The sequence below is a fragment of the Gasterosteus aculeatus genome, chromosome 10 (genome assembly GCF_964276395.1).
Source record: "Gasterosteus aculeatus chromosome 10, fGasAcu3.hap1.1, whole genome shotgun sequence".
Classification (NCBI taxonomy): Eukaryota; Metazoa; Chordata; class Actinopteri; order Perciformes; family Gasterosteidae; genus Gasterosteus; species Gasterosteus aculeatus.
In genome coordinates, this window is record NC_135697.1 from 7,976,437 (window position 1) to 8,000,473 (window position 24,037).

At 41.8% G+C, this 24,037-nt stretch overlaps 1 protein-coding gene across 7 annotated transcripts in view; it reads right to left on the reverse strand.

Moving 5' to 3' along the window:
* The window catches only part of LOC120826256 (CUB and sushi domain-containing protein 3-like), a 256,995-nt gene that overhangs the window by 74,882 nt on the left and 158,076 nt on the right, over positions 1–24,037 (reverse strand). For 5 of the 7 annotated variants that reach the window (XM_078081429.1, XM_078081427.1, XM_078081426.1 and 2 more), the window contains exons 7-12: positions 22,466–22,543; positions 19,161–19,248; positions 18,859–18,983; positions 10,810–10,931; positions 3,802–3,905; positions 2,549–2,661 (exon numbers count right to left, since the gene is read on the reverse strand). In XM_078081429.1, coding sequence (XP_077937555.1) covers positions 2,549–2,661; positions 3,802–3,905; positions 10,810–10,931; positions 18,859–18,983; positions 19,161–19,248; positions 22,466–22,543 — 630 coding nt within the window. The remainder of the gene's footprint in view (positions 1–2,548; positions 2,662–3,801; positions 3,906–10,809; positions 10,932–18,858; positions 18,984–19,160; positions 19,249–22,465; positions 22,544–24,037) is intronic. The other 2 variants (XM_078081428.1, XM_078081430.1) reach the window with 1 other exon arrangement.

The following is a 24,037-nucleotide window of genomic DNA, read 5'->3' on the forward strand; positions in this document are numbered from 1 at the left end:
TTTACGCGCAGACATGTTTTACTGGTTGATTTACTGAACTACAATGTACACTACTTATTAAACTGGTAATGTATATTTCACTGAGCAATTGTCCTAACTTACATATAAATACATATTGGGAACGGTACTTATTATCCAGTTCCAAAGACCCTCATGTCTGGTAATCAGAAGCTCATTTCTGGCACCAAAAACCACACAGCACACACTGTCCAGCAGATCAGTCAGTCTGACGTGGTGACAGGTGTCTTCACTTGCCACGTCCAAGACGAGGCCACGATGAGCAGCAGGGGATCGAGGCCAAATGAGCACCTGTGCGCGTTACAATTGGCAGGAATCAGCTGCTCTTCCTAAGTGGAGCAGGGGGCTTTTCTCTGTGTGCACTGTTGAATCCTGCGAGTTCAAATTGGCAGCTGCTGCATTTAGACCATAGACAGCGACGGCAGGGCTGTACGATCCCACTCTGTGGCGCCCCTTAAAATCTCAGCTAAAAATGAGCTGCAGACAAAATACCGCCGAGGCCAATAAATAATCTTACCAACAATTTGAAGAAACACATCTATCAATATCACAAACTATATATAACACAAGATATCGCACGTGAGTGAAATATTACTTCGATCAAATGTTTTGTGATATGGGCTTTGTTCAGAAAGGTTTATCTGATATTTGCTCCTCAGTGTATTTCCTGCTGTGTGTTGGTGATCCAGTTTGGATGATAATGCGAATTCACGGATTGAATAGGTTTTATTTGACAAAATATTATCAGTGCACTGTCATAAAGACAGGTCGGTACGATCCGTATCCATTATAGTCATTGTCATTCTTACAGAGGGATCGGAAAACAAAAAAACCTTAAACACATAAATGATGGTCTAGGACCTCTTTATGGACCGCAGACAGATATATAGGCTTAGGATACATTCATTTATTCATAGAGCAGACAGAAACACACTGAATCTTTAGCGTAACGTTTGTCAATAGTACCACAGCGCTGCTTTAAATCTGTGGCTGTGACACGAGATGATTCAGGGTAGATGAAACGATCGCTGTACAAGCAGTCTGGACTGCTTTTTATGTGTGTATGTGTTGGGGTGTGTGATTTGTTTACCCTGCAACAGGGAGTGGAGTCAAAGTGTTTCTAGGTTGGTGACCTTGGCTTTAATAATGGGTAAATAGTGACAAGAAAGAAAGAGTGCACAGAGAGAGAATGATGAGACATGGACGAGGACCAAAAGCTTCAGTGAGAGAAACATAGAAGCACTACTGAAAGACAACAAGGTAGTGGCTGTCTGGTGAAAAGTAAAAAGGTTGCGGGAAAGACAGAAGCACAGAAACCACACAACAGTGCATTAGAGAGCAAACTAGAGAAAACATGTTGTGATTGTAGAAGGAAGGAAGAGAGAGAGAGAGAGAGAGAGAGAGAGAGAGAGAGAGAGAGAGAGATGTGGTTAATGAGGAAAAATGACACAGAGACAGACACAGAGTGAAGGGAGACGGGGAAAGTGGGGAGTGAAAGTGGTGAGTGACTTGTTACAGCTTCGTTGGCTCACTGATGGAGGACCTGTCTGACACACGCAGACACACACATACACACACAAACACACACACACACACACACACACACACACATTGTGTAGTGCATCAGTGACTTTGCAGCAAGGCTAGAGCTACTGATAATATTTATATTTAATGGTTAAGGTCCACTGGATGTGGCTTTGGGATCACAAACAAACACACACACACACACGCACACACACACACGCTCTCTCAACACCTTTTTCTTTCTTAAAAACACAAAGACATCTGACATAGCTACCAACTCATAACCTCGGCGCCCACCTTAATAGTAAATACTGAGGGCGATGGAGCCAGCAGGCATTGATCATATTGATCCAGTATTGATGGAACTTTATTTGGGTTTGACTGAGCGAGTCTAATTTTCCAGGTGAATTTTTCTACGTGTTGTTCCTGCTTATAAAAAAAAGGAATTTCTAATGCATTGTACAAATCTCAAGCAAGTGTGTACGTTTGTTTTATTTGAAGAGATTTCCCATTCCCATTGTTAAAAGCATATTTATAATACCAATTAAGCGTTTGCATAAGTACAGATGCATTCTAATGGTAGTTCTCTTCATAATGTTTTATTGATCTCTACAGGAAATATCAAAGGGGATTTATTCATTATCATGACTTAAAGATGGTTTGTCACACAAGATTTTTTATATTTAAAAAAAACACACCACTTTCAGACTGAGCTCTGTAACCTCATTATGACAATACATCCAAAGACGACGGCACCCAAATAATTAATTTATGCTAAAAAGCTCACCCCTTTGTTGTTCATAAGACTATAATCAGATTTGCTCTACATTCATCTAATAGATAAAGTATTAAAGGTTCCTCATTTCACGATGGCAGGAGTTGAACCAACAGGACGGATACAAACTGTTTTGGATTGTGCTTTAGCTCAAGGTCAGTTAGCCTCATCAATCACATTGATTCGATTTACTTTTCATCCGACACACGCAAACACACGCTCATTTCTTACCCTTATAGTTGATCTTGAATCCTATAGATCCAACGCTCTCATCCGACTGTAGGTGAAGCCACATCTGGTGGGTCATACTGACTATCAGGTCGGGAACAAAGCTACCTGATAGGCTGGAGCAGAAAAATAGATTAGTACTAGATCACTGTCATAATAATCACCAGGATGAAACGTACGATTTCCGCACTGCAATCAAAATCAAATTCGCAAGCGCTGATCTCAGTGTGAACACATTTCTGGAGCAAACTGGGCTTGAGATGAATGCTTTGCTTTGGTTTGCTTTGGTTTTGCAGAATGCTGCCTCAGGAAAGCAATTTTCTGGGAGTACATTCATTTGATCTACCGTTTTTTTTCCCCGGCTGCCAACACCTTTTAGGCAAGAAAGTTAACAGTGATGGACTCCAAGGTGGAATGAAAGGAAGGTCCGCATCTTTTATACTTTGGGGCGCTACGAATCACTTTCAACAAACGGTTCGACTTTTGAGCGGAGCTCACATCACGCAGATGGCAGAGTCATGAGCTGACTGATTGATGGCTGATGGCTTAAAGAAAGAACAACAATGGAAAGGGACAGAGTACATAAAGAAACATGCTGGAAGTTATTACTCTGAACAATTTGAATTTATTTGAAGTACATTGCTAGACGTTTGATAGAATGACAATAAATGAATGCAGCCGGTCATTATGAAACACACGCTGTGTGACACAATCTGCTTTTTAAAATGAAAATGCAGCTCAGGCAGAACATTATCTGAAAGTTATTCCATTCATATTCCAGGAGTTCATTCCATGGTGTTTTTTAAGAGAAGCGGTAATCTGCCTAGTATGACAGCAGAGCCTGCTTTGTTTGCATGAAAGAGGATGTCTGAACTTCATGTTCGTGAGGTAAACACTTTTTAATGTGTAGAGCATTGGCAGGTTGTAGTAATAATAAAAATGTGTGAGAATTATAAATCAGACATATTTATGATAGTTGCCTCTAAATAGACTTGTTCTCAGTAACTTTTTTTCTTCTACTCCCTTCATCTACTCATGTTGGCATGAAGGGATTATACAGCGTGGGACCTCCCACACTTACCTCAGAATGGAATAATCAATCAAGCTACAGTAAATAAAGTTTTCTTGAAGGCATTTAAAGTTTGCCTGTGTTTGACACACACTGTCCTCAAGGGTTTACATGGCAAAAAACAAACAATCAAACCTTTTCAACGGGCATAAAAAGGCAGCATATAAAAGGAAAGCGTAATACTTACACCTGCAGTATAGCTGTAGGATCTCCCACCTCCCCTCCATCTCCTATGGTCAGAGTATCGTAGGCTATCTCCATGTCAAACTCTTCAAAGTTGATCTGGATTACCTAAAGTTGAAAGGAACACATGTCAGTAAAAACGCTGAGGTCCAGAACAAACCCGGTCAAAATCTACCTGGGGTTCGACAGTAGGTAAATCAGGGCTACAAAATCAACAGCAGGAGGGGAAGAAGAAGCGGATCACATCGACATGAGCGATAAACCCCTACAGCCTACAGGAATGTTTATTGAGGAAAAACAACTCTCAGTTTTGGGCCAATGATTTTTGCAGGAAAATATATCTCATATTGCAATACAAGCTGAATGTCAGCTTTCTTCTATAATGTTAGTTTTGCCACTGTCACCATCTTTATTGCTGAAGCTTCTAAACCATTTCTTCACATATTGTGCCTTTCTGTTGAAGATACAACTTTATTCACTTAATTTATTGGCTTTTTTTTCTCAAAAACATTTTGACTTTAGGAAAATGTGCTAAATGCACTGATAGCATGGAGAACAGACTTACTGAAATAATTAGTTTTGAAATGAAGTAAAATAAGAAAAAAGCACCAAAAGAAATTCCAATTAAAATGTAAGTCATGGTCAAAAAAAATAAATGAGAAATTACAGGAGAAGATAATGCCCTCGACTGACCTCAATCATAGCCAGTATGCTCTATAGCTGTTGTTATATTTAGAGTAGGAGCTATGACCATATCAAAGACATATTCCCCCTCTCATGGAAGTATATATGAATTATAATTTACCCAAGGGTAAATCATATGAATTCATTAATGCATCCCACAAAGTGGTATGGTTTAATCCAGTGATACAAGAAGAACTAGGAAGAGACAAAGTTGGGAGAATAAGCACTAAGTTCCAGACTGATTGGGAATTATTTAACCAACTCTTTCTGTTTCATCTCAGACCACAGAGAAACACATTTGGCAGAGTAGAGGAGCGAGGGAATGAAGACGTGAGACGTGCAGAGAGGATGAGAAGGGACAGAGAGAGGAGAGGAGATAGAGAGAAGGAAGAGGATGGAGGCAGGTGCAAGACGGAAGGATGAAGGAGGTGGTAACAAAGAGGAACCGTGGAAAATAATGAGCTTGTCTTTGATGCGAGCAGTATTTCAGACTAGAATTCTGGCTGGACCCTCAGGGGGAGACCAAAACCTCACTCTGCCCGTCCCTCCTCCTCCTCCTCCTCTTCCTCTTTCCTTGTGAGGAATTTCCAGATTTCTAGATTGAATATTCTGCTGCAGCAAAAACATCCAAAACATCATACTGGTCTGAGTTTCCTCAAGGCTGGCTTGTTAACAGTCAGCATATTTACATGCTTATCAATATCTTCTCATTCCCGAGCATCTGTCTTGGTACACAAACATTCTCTTTGAGTCAGGCACCATAAAAATAGTTTTTTTTCACCTAGACTATCTGCAACCTGGGCCCCCCCCCCTTGGGACATGAGGTATAAACAGCTTATCCCGACTATGGCCATTGAATCCGTGAAGAAAGAAGGAACAAATGAAAATACAGTGGCGTTGCCTTTCCACCCACCTGCTGTCAAACTGTTTATCTGTATTGCCTGATTTGGTTTGCTTGTTATTTCTCTCACACCGAAGAGCCCAGTTCATTCTTTGTTTGTTTTGCTAATGGCAGCAAAAGCAGACATAGTTTTACCTTGGCATTGTGTTTGCATGAAACCCAACAACAGATTAAGCCACGCCAAAATGAAATGGAGGAAGCTGTAAAGCAGTAAAATGAAAAGGTTTACTCGGATGAAGAAAGGGATCTGTCCACTGCTCACAATGCTGACTCGGTCTTATCGCCTTGTAAGGCAGATTGGATTAAAGCCTCACCTACAAACCTGCTAAACTCGCTCTGGCAAGCGCGCGCGCACACACACACACACACACACACACACAAACAAACACACTCGCTCATGGAGACAGCAACAGCTTTGCAGAGATTAATGTGTCTATTTCTGCGATTACTAAGCCACCGTTTTCACAGTTATCACAATATTCCTCTAAGTCTAAAGCAGGGTTTTAATACAACAGCAAGACCGCCTATATATAAGGTGCACTGCTATATGTAATGAATGTTTTACCCCTTTTATCAGAGGCAAGACCAGATCCTTGATGATTGATTGATTGATTATCATGGTAGTGAAAATGTCGATGATTATGTTTCGTGCTCTTCCTGCATATTCCAGCTCACTTTGGTAGTGACGCATGTTCAGTATATGAGACGTGATCTACTGCTCAGATTTCAAACATACTTTAGTATAGAATATAGAATTTGATGGAGACAAAGAATAATGGCTGTAAGTGGCTTATTTAGAAATGGTGATTTTCCAGCTTTTGTTACAGTTACCGGAAAACGGGCCGACCTGTCTGTCCATGCCGGGAAGAGAGTATAAGACGAGGACTTCTGTGCCCCGATGATGGAAACTGGACCATCTATCTCCTTGTATTTGTCCTTTACATAACCCCCCTAATGCCACATCAGCACTGTTCACACAGCATTAACCACAGCTGGGATATAGCCACATTACACTGTGTCCATGTGTGTCTATGTGTGTGTGCGACGATGTGAACACTGTACTGGAATCAACTTAGATTGGAACCTCATTTCTGAAAGTGAGCAGGTCATGTTTATGACTTTGTCGTTCAGTGGAGTGTGTGTGTGTGTGTGTGTGCGCGCTAGTGAACACTCTAGATATTTCTTCCTTCCTCTAATAAGAAGGCTTCGTAGAAACATCCATCTATCTCTCCATCTCCTATCTTCCCCTCCCTCTTGCTGTCACACTCTCGGCCCTCTCTCTTTCTAATTGGCTGCTGCGTTCCTGTTCTCCATCCATCTATGGCTTCTAGCCAATGAGGCAACAGAATTAGATTTCTGCTTGATAAAGCACTTCCTTTGGTTGTCGCGGAGACAATGTGATGGGGGAGTCTCCTCCCCGGCCATGCCATAATAAGATCAAAGGAATACCTTGAGGATACAGTTACTGTAGGAATATCTGAACTACCTGGCAAGCTGCACAGTCAGTGATGCAAAGAGGGCGCAGACAGGGCCGTGGGGTAATAGATTGTCTGGGGCGGTGTTACAGTAAACTCTCCGCCACCCGCTCCCCGTGAACATGCTTCTGCCTATATGCTATAAATTGCACCATTGTGAGATGACTCGGGCTTTAGCTGATAAAGACTGATGGGCAGAGCCCTTTGCAATTTAGAGTTTTCCGCTCACTTCTGATTCATTGAGCTGAATCCACCAAGTGCCTCCTTTTTAGATACCAACTCTGAAGAAAAGCTGCAGAAAAGAATATGCAGGCTGTGGCTTTTACTGTTGCTATGCGACTATCTTACTGAAAAATGCAATTGAATTGCGGTGTTCTATCACCTAATGTTTAACAAATTTAAACCTGAGCCAGACGGAAATTGCTATGCATCTCGTCTTGACAAGAAGATGTAGAAGCGAGCCATTCAATCACAAAAAAAATCCAGTGCAGTCTTATTCTAGTCTTGTGATTTTTGCCCTGTGGCTTCTGAGCGTTTGTTGGATTTTTGCTCCAAATGCCTGCAAATGAGTACACAGAGAGCCTCCCCAAAAGTGTAACTTCCTTACTGAACGCGCAAGCATTACTTTGCTCCTTAGCTGTCGTGGTGATACAAAACTAAATGTGCAGCACGGCAATGCTGCAGTAGCATTCTTCATATTCATGGCTTATGCATTACAGTTCATTCTTAATGCTGCCAGCTTATATAACAGGGCGGGACCCAACATTTGCATGTTCTCTGGTGGACTTAAAAATTGCTGACAAACATGGAGTTGCAATAAATGTCACGTTATCTTATTTATCATAAACAGATGATATAGAGAAAGTGAATTGACTCCTTAATATAATATAAGACGGCGACGTTCCAAAAGATAAAGAAGACAAAACGAAACGGTGGGGAAAATGAAGAAAGTACAATGGTAGAATAAGATTTGTTGTTTGAAGAAAAAAAAAATAGAAGAGAAAGAGTAGAGAGTATAGTATAGTAATGGCCATCCCGTCATGCCATCCCCAAGGTTAAATGAGAATAGGAGAGAATGAATTGGCTCTAAAGGCTCATTCTGCCAAAACTAAATGAAGCAATAACATCAGAGAGCGATAGAACCCCATTAACACTTAACTTGAGAGAGAGGGAGCAAATGGTGTGCAGACAAAGAGTGATAGCGGGAATGTGGCTGACAGTGACGAAAGGAGACAAAAGATAGAAAGCCTGCAACTTTACCTCCAGAGCAAGAAGAGGAGACAGGGAGAAATGTAGAATGAGTCTCTCCATAGTAATATGATGGTTTCAGGCTGAGTCCTTTAATGAAAAATCTGGGTAATTCTGAGGACAGCGCCTCTGGGAGTGAAGGGGGTGCGGGAATGGGTATCGTAAAAAAAAAAAAAAAGAGATCAAAAAGTCAGATAAGACAAAGGGAATGAGAAAAAAAAGAAGCAAAAGGATGAAATAGGGAAAGACCTGTGCAAGCAATAAAACAAGTGATGTTGTGCTAGTGGGAACTATTCCTCTACTATGAACGTGCTGTGGCGCTTGCACCATGAGCCTCTTCCCCCTATTCAAACTCAGACGCTCTCTCTTCTCCATGTTCCAGTGTGTGTTTGTGTTTTTAGTTGCCTTCTCTCCTCGGGCGATCAGCTGACCACTCACCTGCCCACTAAACTGCCCTTAATTCCCTCATCAGCCTCCTAATTGAAGATAACATTTCATTGCGGGTACACCGGAGCATCAGTGCTCCCACTCTATTCTACCCCGCTCTGCCTGTTTGCCTCTGACGGCTGCCCAACACAAGCCTGCTTCTAAACTAGTAAATTACATTTGACTTTACTAGATGTGAAACGGCAATTTCCTTCTGCCTCTATGTACTTGCCCCATGAAAGAATGTACGCTGATCAACCATCATGAGCCTGCAAACGTGACGTTCTACCATCAGACTCCGGAACCAGACCACGGATTTTTGCAACTTTAAAATGCAATATATATAACAAATTCAACAGTATGGTATAATGTATGGTAAAGCCATTTACGCGACTGGCGTTGTTAAAGTAAAGCTTTTGTCAAAACAGTACTTGGCTTTTATGTCAAATAATCTTCATGTTGATTGATCAATGCCATCGGCTTCACCAACTTTACAGCAAATCCACTGGAGATAAAAGACACTCATCTGACTGCAGCAAGACATGTCTGACAGCACCTAAGATGACAATCCATAAGAAAGATCTGCATTTGCATATTGAGGTTTAACTTTCTTTATGAAGCCATCAATATTCATGGTCTCACATGTGCTTGTTCTCAGGTGTCCTGCATGAGCATAACAATTTGCAGGATGAGATGGGATATGATTTGGAGTAAAACTAAATGATTTGTCAGTCCGTGTCGTGCTGATCCCTTTCTCGTGCTTTGTAACTTCCCCCGTCTGTTTAAATGGGCTCAGTATATTAAGGAGCCTCCGTTGCTCTGTCCTACAGCATTCATATAAGTGTCTCACTGATGAACATGACCACCATTACCAGTTGCCTTCAGACAAGTTATTTGTTCAGTATGACATTTTCGGCTTTTTGTGCGAGGCATTGAGGACATTTTGTGAGAGAGAAAGAGGGAAGAGCAGTGGGACTTGATCCAGGAACGGTTTGGGTTGTGCGTCATGTGTCTCAGGCCCTCGGGCACCGCGTCTCTGTTTGTCCTGAAGGGATATCGGTCCTCTTCAGGTCAGGTGCTGTCCCCCCCCGACCATCTCTTCATATAGTGTTTTATGTGCTGCATGACATATTGTATACACAATGTAGCGTGATAGACACAAGACATGTATGATATGATTCAGTATGATGCATGACATGTCCATGAGCTAAAAAGAACAAGCATATGTTAGGATACTATCTGTAAATCATTTAAAGATAAGAGGCTATAAAAATGACTCAATGTAGCTCCGGTTGATCTGGTCTGCAGTCAGGTCAACGTGTTTGGCAATTCCCATAATCACACGTAGCACATACGCATTCATTTCCAACTCATCCTACACACACACACACACACACACGCACCCATGCACCCAGGGACGTTGTGCCGAAAGCCATTAGTATTATAGCCTTCGAGAGTCACAAGCTCGTTCTAGCCTTCAACAGAGAATGCATTGCTCTAGGCCATAAACCAGAGGCCTTGGGCTCCGACAGTGAGCGCTGTGTGTCAGACGACAGGGCGAGAGAGAGAGCCACGCAGCAACGTGTAGGCTTGTGTGCGCGTGTGAGTATTTTTGTGTTTTAAAAGAGCCACTGTGCGTATTGGAGAGCGCACACACAGACACACACACACACGTTAAAGTGTATCTGTTCGTCGGCGGGAGTGTGCGCACATAAGTGTATGTGCGTCCCCGTGGTGCTGACGCAGGTGTTGCCAATGACGACAGGCAGTCACCACAGTGACCCTGAGTGGAATAAGGAAGTGTATCCTGAATACCAATCCGATTTCTCCCGGGACATAAAGCACCGAATCACAGCTTCCATCTCACCTCTGGTCTCTGTGCTTAGTAGGCTTAACCAATCACAATTAGACACCACTATGCTCTGAGTAGCATTTCATTTTGCAGAATCACCTATATTAATTAGTATGAAAAAACATGCTGCTAAGTTGACTTTTTTTTAAATTTCCTGTAAGGACTTCCGTGTTATATTGATTGAAATGACATTGACTGCATGAAATTCAAATACTCGAGGCAGACAACTAAAGCTCGGTAAATACATTCAGACACAACATACTGTGTGTCATGCAGTATTTGATATGTTACATCTACATGTATATAAAAGTAATGGGAAAAGACACAGATGACTTGTGAGTGAGTGAATGAGTGTGGTTGAGAGAGAGAGAGAGAGAGAGAGAGAGAAAGAGAGAGAGAGAGGGAGAAAGAGAGAATGCATTTTACCTTGTTGGGATTCGAAGCAGTAATTATCCACACGCACTGTGCGTTGCTCTCGTACTGAATTGGGAAGTTGGGAGATGTAAAGGTTCCCGACGGCCCCTGAAGATTACTGCCACATGTCTTCACTGTGAAAGAACAAACAAAAATGACTGTTTTTGGCAGAATTTGTAGTATTTGCAACACTTGAGTCACATCAGTGTTGAGTCTGGTGAGTCACAGCGCCACTAAAGAGAGGCAATTACCTTTATAATGGAGTCATTAGGTATGCGCTTAGTCACAGAGTTTCAGAACAAATACAACAGAAAAATATAGAAGAGTTGGCGGATCAAAGATGCAGTGTACGGAAAACAATTAAAAGTGACAGGACTGCAGCGCTAAGAACCCGGTGACAGCGAGAGAAGAGAGCAAGATGCAAACCAGAACGAAAAGAGAAACAGCGGGTCAGAAAGATGTTATTGATACTGTCAGCAACATCTCCCTCAATAGAAGTACTTAATTGGAAGCTATTGGCTGTGAAATACCACAGTATTAGCTGGTGTTGACTGAAAGACACAAGCAATTTACTGTGAAAATATATTGAGAAGTCAACATCTTCCAACGACTAGCTGGATAACAATTATACTTGTTCTTAAAAAACAAATAAATGGCGCATCTTAAATTAGACCATCACCCCGGGATGGAACAATAGATAAATGTGGTCGGCCTGTGTGTTAAAGTGCATTGTGTAGCTTGAGTCGACAGAGAAGCGCATGACGAACGTATATGAAGCGTCACAAACACTGTGAAGCTACACAAGTGACACAAGCTGGTGGTTCAATAAACCAACCAAGCCTTTATTAGGCTGTTTGTTCTGACTGGATGTGATAGAGAACCTGCGTGTCTGTCCTTGGGTCGTCCTGTTAGAGAAGGGAGGTAATTTTCTGGTTGGTTTGAAGCAGTGTTTGTTCCTTAATTAGTTTGTTCATCGGTAGGCGTGCAGCTACCAGCGGCTCGCACGCACACACAAAAAGCACATGAGCGGGAAATGCTCCTTCGATTACACATGTTACAAACACGGACGTGTGCGCATGCGGTTGCTACGTGCCGCCACCGAGAAACACCGAAATAATCATCTCTGAAGCGCACAAAGTTCTTCGTTTCGCAGCACACTTACGTATGAGAGAACATTTTTGACATGCGTTCACACATAATCACCAACATACTCACCATGCAGACACAGTACACACAGAAGCCTCTCCAGCACCCACACAAACACACGTCTGTGACGGAGTAGCTGGAAGGCAGGCGAGGTCCAGGTCAAACAATCATACCGCCGCGTATGTGTGTGTTCTCTGGGTGTGTAATGGGGTGTGTCCTTGTGGTGCTGTAAGAGACATGTACAAGACCCCCTGGAGACGACAGCGTATCGCTCTCGTCTGTCTCTCTGTCTACGTCTCTGTGTTCCCGACTGAACCCTGTTGACGCTTGTTTCCCTAATTCTGAACGTATCTGCAGTCGACCTTCTCCCGTGTTCAGCTCACAGCAATTTATAAAGTGATAGATACACAGAGATGAAGTGTGTGTGTGTGTTTGAGTTACCGGTGAAAAACGACTTATCTACATGTCTCAAAGCGTGTGCGTGTGTGTCTTTCTAACAGAGTATGCATGCATGTGCGTTGACAGCTCAATCAGTGTGTCCTGAACGAATGGCCTTCCCATCACCGTGCCAACAGCAGATTGGGAATGGGGTTGCTATAGCGATAGCTTGGAGAGAGTTATCACCAGAATTACCAGAGGTGCTTGCATCCCATAAAATATGTGAAACTCGGGCCGTTCCTCGGAGTCCCTCGGTCTGTCTGCGTGTCTCCGTGCACTGCTTCTTCTCGCTGTCTCGGCCAGTGTCTGTCCGTGATTTACAGGGCACTCTATCATGGGCTCTACCTGTCCGTCTAGTTATCTTTCACTCCATTCTTCTTCCTGTCCCGTAATGCGGTTTACACTAATTAGAGACAGCCTGGTGAAGTGCAATTCTTCTTGTGTTGATACTAAAATACGTTTGTTTTTTTTCCTTAAATCTGCATTGAGTTACAAAGTTGCTGCGCTCAACTATAGTAGCAAACTATTGCTTATTAACACTTCCAGCATTCATTTGGCGTTTTTCATCTGACGACCTGTTGCATAGAAGTTTCTTCCTTTTGGTTTCCAAAGGAAGGAACACATCCGTTCCTTCAGCTGCTCAACACTCTGCTGTGTTTATTAGCAAGTCGCTTAAATATCAGGGCTTCGGAAAAAAATGTATTTTCTCTAGGAAGAGATTAGCTTACCAACAATGGAATGCTCAAAATAAATTAAGAAAGGTTGCTAAAAATCCTTATAGAGGTGAACAGTTGGGTGTTAATTCTCGTTTGGACACCTTTTACACTACACATACATTTGATCTTTAGTTAGTGAAAAACTGAAAAAAGGGACTAAATTTCCAAAGATAGATTTTTAGAGACTAATAGATTCCTAACAGCCTCCCTGTCTGTCTTTTTGCATCTCTTTCCATTCCACTCTATTATTTATACACTGCCGCTCAGTATTGAGGGCTGGAAGCCAAAAAGGCAGCACTATCATTGAAGACATAATGAATTCTGGAGTAAATTAAAAATTCTGATGAGGTTTATCTGTTACAAAAAGCGTATTGTTGGAATCACAAGGGAGATTAACTAAATGCTTTAGGCCAGAACCAGTGTGTGTTTGTGTGTCTACCATCATATGCTCTTTTAAAGTTGTATATTCAGATCAACTTGACTCTCTCTTCCTCTCTCACTCAAATACACATAAACATGCACACTCATACAAACCCGTGGGATGTGCATCATAATTAAATTATGTTTTGGGCAAACTGGAAAATCTAGCTCAAATTTCCAGCCTCACAGTTCTCCAAAGATTTGTTTTACGCCCTTTAGAGCATAATTGTACCAAATGCATCGGCAAGGTTGCCGGGTTTTTGTGTTGCCTCTGATCTGCGCATTATACTCAAGGTCTAGAACTCCCGTTTTCTCGGCAGGATTGCCTTCGTTTCGGTTAGTAAGTGAAGGGATCAGGTCCAGTCGTGCATACAGACATACGCGGTGAAGCATACCCGGTGAAGCATACTCGGACGCGTAACCCCTACCGGTTCCAAATTATCCGCCTGACTCTGCACCCCAAGCAGAGAGGATAATAAAATTGGGAGGTAAATCAAAAATAAAATAACATTGACTCATACAGTAATTTTTCCAAATGGTTAACTTCCTTAGGAATTATTAGAATGTCTTTATCAAAAGGACTTTATGATTAAATTACATTCATTATTAAAAGATCTCACTCGAAGAGTAAATTTCTCATTGAAGTGACTTTGACAGGGATGATGTGTAACCAGCAGATTTAGACAAAGCATTCAATGGGGCATTTTCTCTTTTGGTGTCAATAAAAAGGAGTCTTTCCTGTTCATTTTTGAATATGAGCACTCTTTGTCTGGCTTGTTTTTGGCTTTGTATCGCACCAACAATTGTCTATCATTTGGTTTGGAGAAAAATACACTTGAAAAGCTGTTTTTTGTTTTTTTTTATTTGGTAAATAAAAAAGAGTTAATTTGTTCTCACTGAGTGTTACTGTGTTGATTCACAGATGAGCTCAGGAGCTTGAGCGGGAAGGGCGAAACGGCTGTTTGAGCAGGCTGACTACGGGAGCAGACAGGCCGACCAATGGACACAGAGAATGATTGATGACATCATTAAGCTGGCACGCAACGTTTCGATGGCCCCTGCTCTTTGCGAGAGCGTTAATGGGTGCACGCACACACAGTTGCTGTACAATGCTTGTACACAGGTTTCTTTCGTATGTTTTTTCTCCCGTTTAAAGTCAATATGTGTGCATGTGAGTGGGTTGAGTCAGTAGTCAGGCGGATCATGTGAGCTCCCCTGGAGTTCACACACTCAGATAGACAGAGAGACAGTTGGCTTGGTGGCCTTGCCATCTGTCCATTAATCAAGGTGCCACATGGACTCTCTCGCTCTGTCTCTCTCTCATAAAGAGTTAGGGGACTACACAGAAGGACATTGGAATTTTATGGCTTTTTTACAGTTTATAGTTTATTTGTATTTAGTTTTGTAATTGTTTTATTGAAGTTAATAGTGATTACCATTCCATTTCTCTCCCTTAATTCACATCTATCTCGCTCTATTGGTTGACTGTTATGAAATAAAGGGCACATTTACGAGAAATGTGCCCTTTCACTTTACTTTAGTTGCAAACAACACATTTAGCTGTATTTAGTGTTTTGGCAGAGGTGATCCTTCAATAACTCAACTGGCTTGATGCTTCCTGACAGATTGCACCGCTTTCAATATTATTCATGAGTTTCCACCAGCTATTGGCTGGCCTGCATGTAAAGGTCAAATATGAGCAGTTAGACAAGTTAGACAAAGCCGTTTGCTCGTTCTTTATTGGTTCAACAGGATGAAACAAAGTAGGAGTACCACTGTGTAAGGACAGTGTGTGGAGAACTTAATGTTTTCTCACTGAGGATCAATTGAACATGTAAAGAAATACAACTATGGCTGCTCTGTTCACACACACTATTTAACCTGTTGAACAACGTCAAAATAGTTTTTTGTAGCACCCATTAAGTGCAGATAAGTCCACAGGTGCTGATGTGTCAGACCTCGACCCCTAGACGTCTTGATTGGACATCTTACTGTCACTCTCTTTTGTTCTTCATTCTATTTTAACATTGTATTTGTGCCGCAAAGTGGGAAACGTTTTGTCTGTGAAAGGGGCTTTAAAAGTGGTGGACTATTCTCTGTATTATTACTTATGCTTTCCAGCGAGGCCACGATTCCAACAAAGACTATTTCAAACCTGTATACTTGGAATGTTTACAGCTGCAAAAAAGTATTTCTTGCTCCTTTGAGAAATATTGGCATACAGCTCAGATAAAGCCGGTTTAGCTTTGTTATCTGGAAGACATGATTCCAGTGTATCTTGTCCTTCAGGCAACCTCAATGTGGTTATCCGTGGATTCATGAGAATTTTGAAGATGGATGTCTTTCTGTTTCACCAAAGTAGGACAGATGTATCCTGCATAACAATGGCACTTTTACCGTTGCAGAAAAATACAATAAAAATGTATTCTACTCAAGCACTAAAAGAAGCATGAATTGTGGATATGTTTTCAACAATCGTACGTAATGAACTTTGAACAATGCCGATCATGAATGGTTAGTTCCTATGGTTTGCCGTTCAGAATTGCAGAGCATACTGAGCTGTGCAGCTTGTTTTAAGGAGGGATGCTGCAGTAAGGTTCCTAAGATAACAAAAATAGTTATTGGTTACTTAGCAACAACCATGGTGCACTTTGACATAGCTTAGTCAAAGGGTTTCACACTTAACAGTAGTTTGTTCAGGGGACGAATACCAGCGACAAGTTTTTACCTTCCCAAAGAGAGTTTACTGTCGTATTCTGATGAAAGTGACTCAGTCAGCCCACAGACCTTTGCTTTTCCTTCTGCCTGAGGATTGATAGCTCTATTTCCCAGTCAGAGAGGTCATCCATTTTAACCATTCATAGGGGACAATATCAGTGACTTTAAATGTCACTGGCAGCTTCCCTTTGGGGAAGCTTAGTCCATCCGTGCATGCGGGCAAATGGGCCACTCGATTGGCTTAATGTCAGTAGCTGTATTTAATTGGTAATTATAACGTATTTAGTGATGATGAATCCCTAACAGCCAATAACAATCTTAAAGAGCCAATCAACGGATGCCATCACTATAATATCCCTGATAATAAGTTGGGTAATGTGGTGTTGATTGGCAGGAACCAAGAATAGCCCAAACGAGATGGTCCTGCTCTGCATGCAGGCCAGGTTATAACCTGCCCCGCTTACAAGGATCCGTGCAGTCACACTAACAAAAGGCTAAATGAAGGTCAGCCCTCCTGTGTGTCCTAAACGAAACCCAGCGCAGCAGGCAAGGACGGTGGTTACACTCGGCCCTACAGCCAGAGTGCAAGAGGGTCGCCCCCCCCCCCCCCCCCGCTCAGGTGTCCCTGAGCAAGATATAATCCCCCGATGGACTCCGTCGCTGACTTTGCACTTTGGTCTTCTGGCGCGGGGCTGATAGAGGAGAAGTTTTGGTACAAAGTACGGCTCAAGCAATTTGTCAATGTAATCATGTTGGCTGGAAAAAAAAAACATTCCAACAGAGCAGGGTGGCGCAAAAAAAGAAACTTGTGTGGAAGTTTAGACCAGAGGTCTTCAACAGGGGGGTCCCTTAAACAATTTTTCCCCCCCCATTCTTCCGAATCAGAATCAGAATTTTATTTATGGTCTTTAAATACAAATTAACATGAATCCAACATATTGAAGCGAACAGATAAATTGATGGAGAAGACGTTATCTGTCAGTGCGCAACACACACATTCAGCTTCCCTCAGCAGCTCTCAAGCTGGGCACCGGTTCACTCACAGCTCCTTTCATGCTGATACGACAGCGCCGGCACCAGCCAATCAGATCGCGTTTATGCTCACGTCTAAAGAGCGTGAAGCTCAAAAATAAAAGATGGCGGACCAAACTCCGTAGAATAGGGGGTCCCTGCTCCACCTCGCCATCAGTTTGGGGGACCTTGGCTTGAAAAACGTTGAAGACCTCTGGATTTAGACCAAATAGAAGTGCAGTCCTCTTGTATGACCTAATATGTCTGCTTTTCTACTATACGCAACTTGACATGTGATGTTTAACAGTCATGAATGAGTAAGAAATTGACTTAAACTCATGGTGCAGAGTATTGTTTGAGTCTCTTAACGGTTCTTACAGTCTTTTAGTCGTTTCAATGATTTCCCTTCCCCCACACGATCATGCATTTAAGTCAATTACTTACATGACAAAGGGTCACTATGACATACATGTGTCACACAATCCTTTTCAATTAGTTGAGTTAGATCTTTACAGAGTAATTATTAGGGAAGAAAAATAATCATGGTGTAGCTTCTACTAAGTAATAACTAATACATCACAGAATGTTATTCATGTCCGTCTGTAATTAGTGTTTTCCGGAGGTTCCTCCAAGAGTTAGATCAAATAATTGCATGTTCCTAATGAATCAATTTCATATTTCCTCCTAGATGTTAGAAGTTAGGTTCTAAATCTGCCATCAGTTAAGGCAAAGTTCAGCTGGCTTTCGTATGCAAATGTCTTGTGATGGATACACCGAGTTGCACTTTCACAGAGGGTATAATTGAAGCAGAAAGAGTAGGTGTGACATTTTTCAGCTTGTCCTCTCTCTCTCTCTCTCTCACCTACACACCCAGTGAATATTGTTTTTTATGTTGAAATATGTGTCTCCAGCCGCAGTCTGAAGCCCGGTGAAGGGAGACATGACAAACGACTTTGGTATTTAACATGACAGACCCCCTCTCTCACTCCGTCTCACTCCCCCTGGACATGCGAGCGCGTGCATATGAGCGTGTGTGTTGCATGCCTGACACTAAAACAGTGGCTCACATAAAACCACTACGGGAATCTGAGACGTCTTAATTATCAGAGCACTTAGTAAAAAGAGGACAAATGCCCGTGAGTCCCCATTACGCCTTTATATCCATATTCCCTTTCTTTGCTGTGCGATGTGCACTATGCAAATATTACAAAAACTTTGTGACTTTCGATGCTGTGAGGTGAATTGCTTGTGGTAAGACCTTGTGTTTAGCTACAGTATCTTGTGTTTATGATGGAGTGTGCAATCAACTACCGACATCATAAGTGTCCCGGTGTGAGCTCACGACTGCAGCGCCTTGGTGAGGGTGAACCTACAGACGAGCATGCACTGTTTTGTTTTGGGATTTTTATAACCAAAGGCTTGAAACCGATTTGTGATTCTTTCTGCGAGGAGAGGCCAGGGCAACACTGCAACATTTAGTGGCAGTAGTTCCTTTTCTTACCTTCTCAGTGTGCTCCCTGCTTCTCTCCCCAGCTGTCCGTCTATGCGCTTGCCCCGGCGGAGTCAGTGGCTTGCATGCTGGTGCAGAAGCGCTTCGAGAGCGGTTTCTTACCTTTACAGACAGGTCTGTGGTCACTCCAGGCTGCGAAGACTTCTGCCACTCTCTGGCAGCTGATGGTCTTACTGCCCTGAAGGACGTAGTCTTCTCCGCAACTGAACTGTACCACACTTTCAATGCTGAACACACGTAATCACACACGGACAGAAGGCACAGAGTCAGAAGACGGAAATACAGGGACAAAAACAAGGTGTTAAAGCAAACACCGTGCCGACGTGCACGGCTGTGTAGCCCTGTCATAATACAACAATGTCCTTTAAAGTCCCCTTGTGTAACTTTGTGCATACAAATCGTACCTGAAATCGCTGCCATGGCGTTTTCCATTCTCCGGCTCTCCTGGGTCAGGGCAGGAGTTTGATGCCTGTTTCACTCCACCTTCATTTACTACACAGGGAGAAAGACAGGTGGAGAGCCAGGGACGGTTAGAACAAGGTGGCGACGAGGCACCAGGGATTAAAGTAACGCAAGCGTGAGGCGCCACGGGGAAATATCCAGCCCTCCCCTTTAAGTTTCCAGTTTAACAAAGCTGCTTTCCTTGTCTCTTGTTCGCTCAAGGGGGGAGCAGGCGGGAGGGGAAACACGTTAGAAAGGCGAGGGGTAAGGTAGGCAGAGGGGCAGCGGCCGCACAACACTTCTAGACACAATCTAGATTCTCACAGAAACACAGGGGCTAATCTCGACAGTAACATCCAGACACCAAACAGACAAAACGACACAAATGCCGCGACATCACAACGCGCATGCTTCCGAGGCCGCGTGTCTCCACTCTGTCTCTTTGTCCAATTACAGTACTGCTGCTGACAGTGTGTCTGTGGCTTTCATTCCTTTGCTTGCTTACTTGTTTTCTTAATCTTTTCCTGTCACCCGGCCTCCCTTTCCTCCTTTGGCTCATGACTAACCTTGGCTGTAATTCATTGGCTTTTTTTTTTTAAAGGTACACTTCAGTTTTATTCCCACAAACCTTAAACAATCTATATTTCCCTTGAGCATTTACAAGTTAAAGAATGCAAATGACAAAAGATACATATTTCAATTGAAAGGGTTTCTATTTCAAAACTTTTCCAAAATCAAAACACATAATACTCCTTTTGTCTTTATTCAGATGCCAATAGGGGAGTATGAGGTAACACAAAGCTATCTCTAGTAGTTTGGCTGACAATTAAATTATTAGCAATAGAGCATCTTAATGAGCCAGAGTTCACTGGTGACCTATTTTTACTTCAATTTAATGGCCCACGTGACAGGATCCCCCGTTTTTCTTAATGAGATCACGGTGAAGAGCAAATTATTTTAATAATCCTTGAGTCCTCCTCATCTTTAATTCTCACAAATGAAAGCAAAATTAGGCCACCGAGTAGTTCTATGTGTTTTTTTCTGCCGTTCATCCCTTCATAATGTCTTGTGTCAGTGCAATTTTACTAGGGGGGAAGAACTGTCTTTGTGTTCTTATTTACTTAAGCCATGTAGTAAACAAACCCCCCCCGTGGTGTACTTTGATATTCAAATGCAGGGAGGGATATATAAATGACAGGGAGACACAACTAATCATGTATTTTGGTGTATACGAGTTCAAAGCACTGAGGGTGAACATCTAATCTTTACCCCCACTGTGTTTATTTTTTTGATCTGTGTTCAAAATGCTCATTTTGATGAGCTGTTGTATTTTATTTATTTCCCCCCCCTGTGTTGTGTTATATAATCCTAATCCAAAAGCACGGGTGGGAAACGACTAAACTAGGTATAACAAACACACAGCGATAACAATAGTGTCCATTTGTGCTTCCACCCAACCTAAGTGACTAACATGCATGTACATGTTTAGTGCTTGTCAACAAACCCAGCAGGTGGCTAGTGTGTGTGTGTGTGTGTGTGTGTATAAGTAGACAGTTTGTTGCTTTGCTGGAGCGGCTAATTTGACCATCTGGACTATTAACACATTAACAGAGGGACTGGTTACTGTACCAGAGTGTGTGTGCACGCACACACACCCACACAAAAACCTACGACACTTACACACATGCGCGTATACAAAAAAACATGTACAAAAACAAGACCACGCACATAAGCACGGACTGACACACAGGCCTGTTGCTTCGCTGGAGAGTTAAGCCAGTCAGAGCAGAGCAAATTAACATCTGAGCCAATCAGAGCCAGACTAATTAACATAGAAGCTCACAGCTGTAAAATCCAACCTCAACCATGACTCCTCATACTGTCAGGAAACCGGATGAATCTGGGTTGTGTGTCTGTGTGCTGTGCGTAGCTCCACTCATGCAGTGTTAATGCACACATAAACACAAATCGGGAAAACAAGCAGATTAATTCAGGAATAAAAGAACAAAATGATCATAATTGGCAAGCATGGAAACCAATTAACAACATGGACAAGCAAGGTTCTCTCATCTTTCCGTGTGTGGACATTGTTGTGTTTTGGCACATATTAGAGTACGTCCTTGCATTGATGCAAATGTCTATGTGTCCCTTTGCAAATATACTGTGCAGATGTCAAAAATGTGTTGCTTAGAATGATACTAAAAAAGAAAAACGGTCACTGTTTAGTTTATGTGCTTGTATGTGTGTGTTGCTATGTGTTTGAAACAAGGAGAGAATGAAATATAAAATAACAAAATCTCTGAGGTTAATGTGGACACTGACTTTTTATGCATGTTCTCTTGATGTTGAGTTTTGAACAAAATGTAATAAAACTCATGTGACCACTGTTACAATACAACGCGTCAAATTACTTATGAACCATTAGGACCTTTACACGGGATCATTTTACTTCAGGCTGTCTTATTAAATAGTTAGTTTCAAAAGTGGGATTTCAGAAAGTCGTAAATTGACGGGTAACTTTTTGTACTCGTTAAGGGTGAAGCGCGGGATTTAAGCATTGAGTAGACAGCTTAAGATAATACATGCACAACTGTACTTTAATTTCCTGGCAGGAGTAAGAGGGTTAACTCCAAAACCGGCATATAGATTTGAATAATATTACATTAGTTTCTCTTTTATTATTTTACCATTAGCGTCACGGCAAAGGAATGTCGTTTTAGATGTAATAATTGCTTTGATAAGCCGTGTATGAAAGTTGCACAGTAATCAATTTGATGTGTGAGAAAGACCCATTAAATACGGGTGAGGAAAATGAAGGAGACCAGGAGGGACAAGGGCGAGAAACAATAAGACCACAGCTGAATTACTGAGCCCCAAGCCGGGACGAGCAGGCCGTGATCAAGACATGACTGAATATATCAAAGCAAGCCATGAAGAAACAGACAAAAATGCATCTACAAAACATTAACACAACAAGCACATCAGAAAGGCAGAAGGCGAAAGCACATCTCTTAAAGGCTGCGCAATTTCAACACATTTGTGTGGGAAATACTGTCAGTTACAGATTTAAGATTGTTTATTTTTGGGGTGAATCAATGTTCACATAGAAAATGATTCGCTGTTGGTCAAAATCTGAGGCAAAAACGTGTTGAAACTAACAGTCATTAGAAGACAGTGAATAAAAAAATTGAATTAAAAAGCAAAACCAGTCATGGCCAAACCAGGCATTAGTGCATTAGTGCGTTAGTCGTAGTGGTTGTGAACTCACATATTGAAAACTTGTTGCTGGAGTCTTTGCCAGGGAATAATTTAACGCCTCGCGATTTAAAATCTACAGATCGCTTCACTGCGGAGGAGAACAGAATACAGAAAAGAGACAAATATCAGACAACAGATTGGATAAAGTGGAGAAAAAAAAAGAGAGCAAGCAAAGGAATTTCAAAAAGGCAGATTCTTCTCCCTCGCAACGCTGAGAGAGAGAAGAGTTGAGTGTAAAAGAAAGTTACAAAGGCAAAGTAAATGATAAAGTGGTACAGGCAGAAAGCTGGAGGAACACACAGAGTCCAAAAGGCAAAAGGCAGAAGCAGGCAGAGGAAAGAAAGTGAGAGAAATTAACTCAGTAATAGCATCATTCAGTTTCTGATCGCAGGAACTTAATCTTTCGCTCTTTCTCTCTCTGCCGCTCAGAAACATACATTAGGTGTCAAGGTGTTTCGCTTGAAGCCTCTTCATATTCTGAACAAAAGCTGGCAAAGGAAATTACAGCTTTGATCAAAATGACATTGATTAAGCTCGGTAATCAAAGCAGTCAGATCGTGGTACGGTAAAAAATAAATAGTTATTTAATCTGTTTGAATAAAGGACAACCGCCGACAGACTGACGCCGTCTTTTCTTTACGTACAGGACACGCTTCCCTTGCAGGGTTTGCAGTGGCTGTTGCTACATTGGAGCTTGTATGGTTGGAGAAGACGGAGTGAATGTGCGAGACCTGTGTTAGATTCCAAGCAACAATAAGAACATCAACACAGCCGGGGGGGATTTTAATTAGACTCTCTCCTGATTTGATATTTTTTTTTTCTGCTCTGCTCTGTCAAAATAAATGAATACATTACATAACATAAATAAATAACATAAATAATGAAAACATAAACACAAATATATCTTGTCCTCAATGAAAAAAGTTGAGTGACAAATTAACTTAATGGGTGTCTGAGTTGCTTACATACGTTCTTTTCTTAATGACCTGATAAATCCATTAAATAGTTATGATAGATGAGAAATGAATGTGTTAGAAATATTTGTATGTATCACAGAGGCTACATTTATGTGCATAGATGTGTTATACGGTCAAATGTGTTATATTTGGAATGGTGCAACTACATCACGTACATTTTATGCCAACAATCGTCCTAATGTTGCGATATAAATGCACATATGATTCATGTATTGTAATGTGTCTGTACATGAGCTCCATCATTGTTTTAATTTACCAGCATGATAAGTGGTTCCAACTGTATCTGTGTGAGTGAGGTTCCCTACAAGGGGCGCGAGATGCCAACTGCCATGATAACATTTCTCTACACTCATTTGAAAGAAAAATGTGTCAGGTACTCAATCAATCTTGTAGAAATAGATGTAAAATACAAAGCCTGGGGACATATTTGCTGAGCATGGACATTTTCATTTTTTTCTTGAATATTCTCTGTATTTATAGCATTAGTGACGTACAGGACAGCGTATAATTATGTGGATCTATTTTGAAACACATTGACACACCATCTCTGCTTATTTAAGTAATGTATGTTTAACATATACTGCTGATAGTTTAATACATACAGT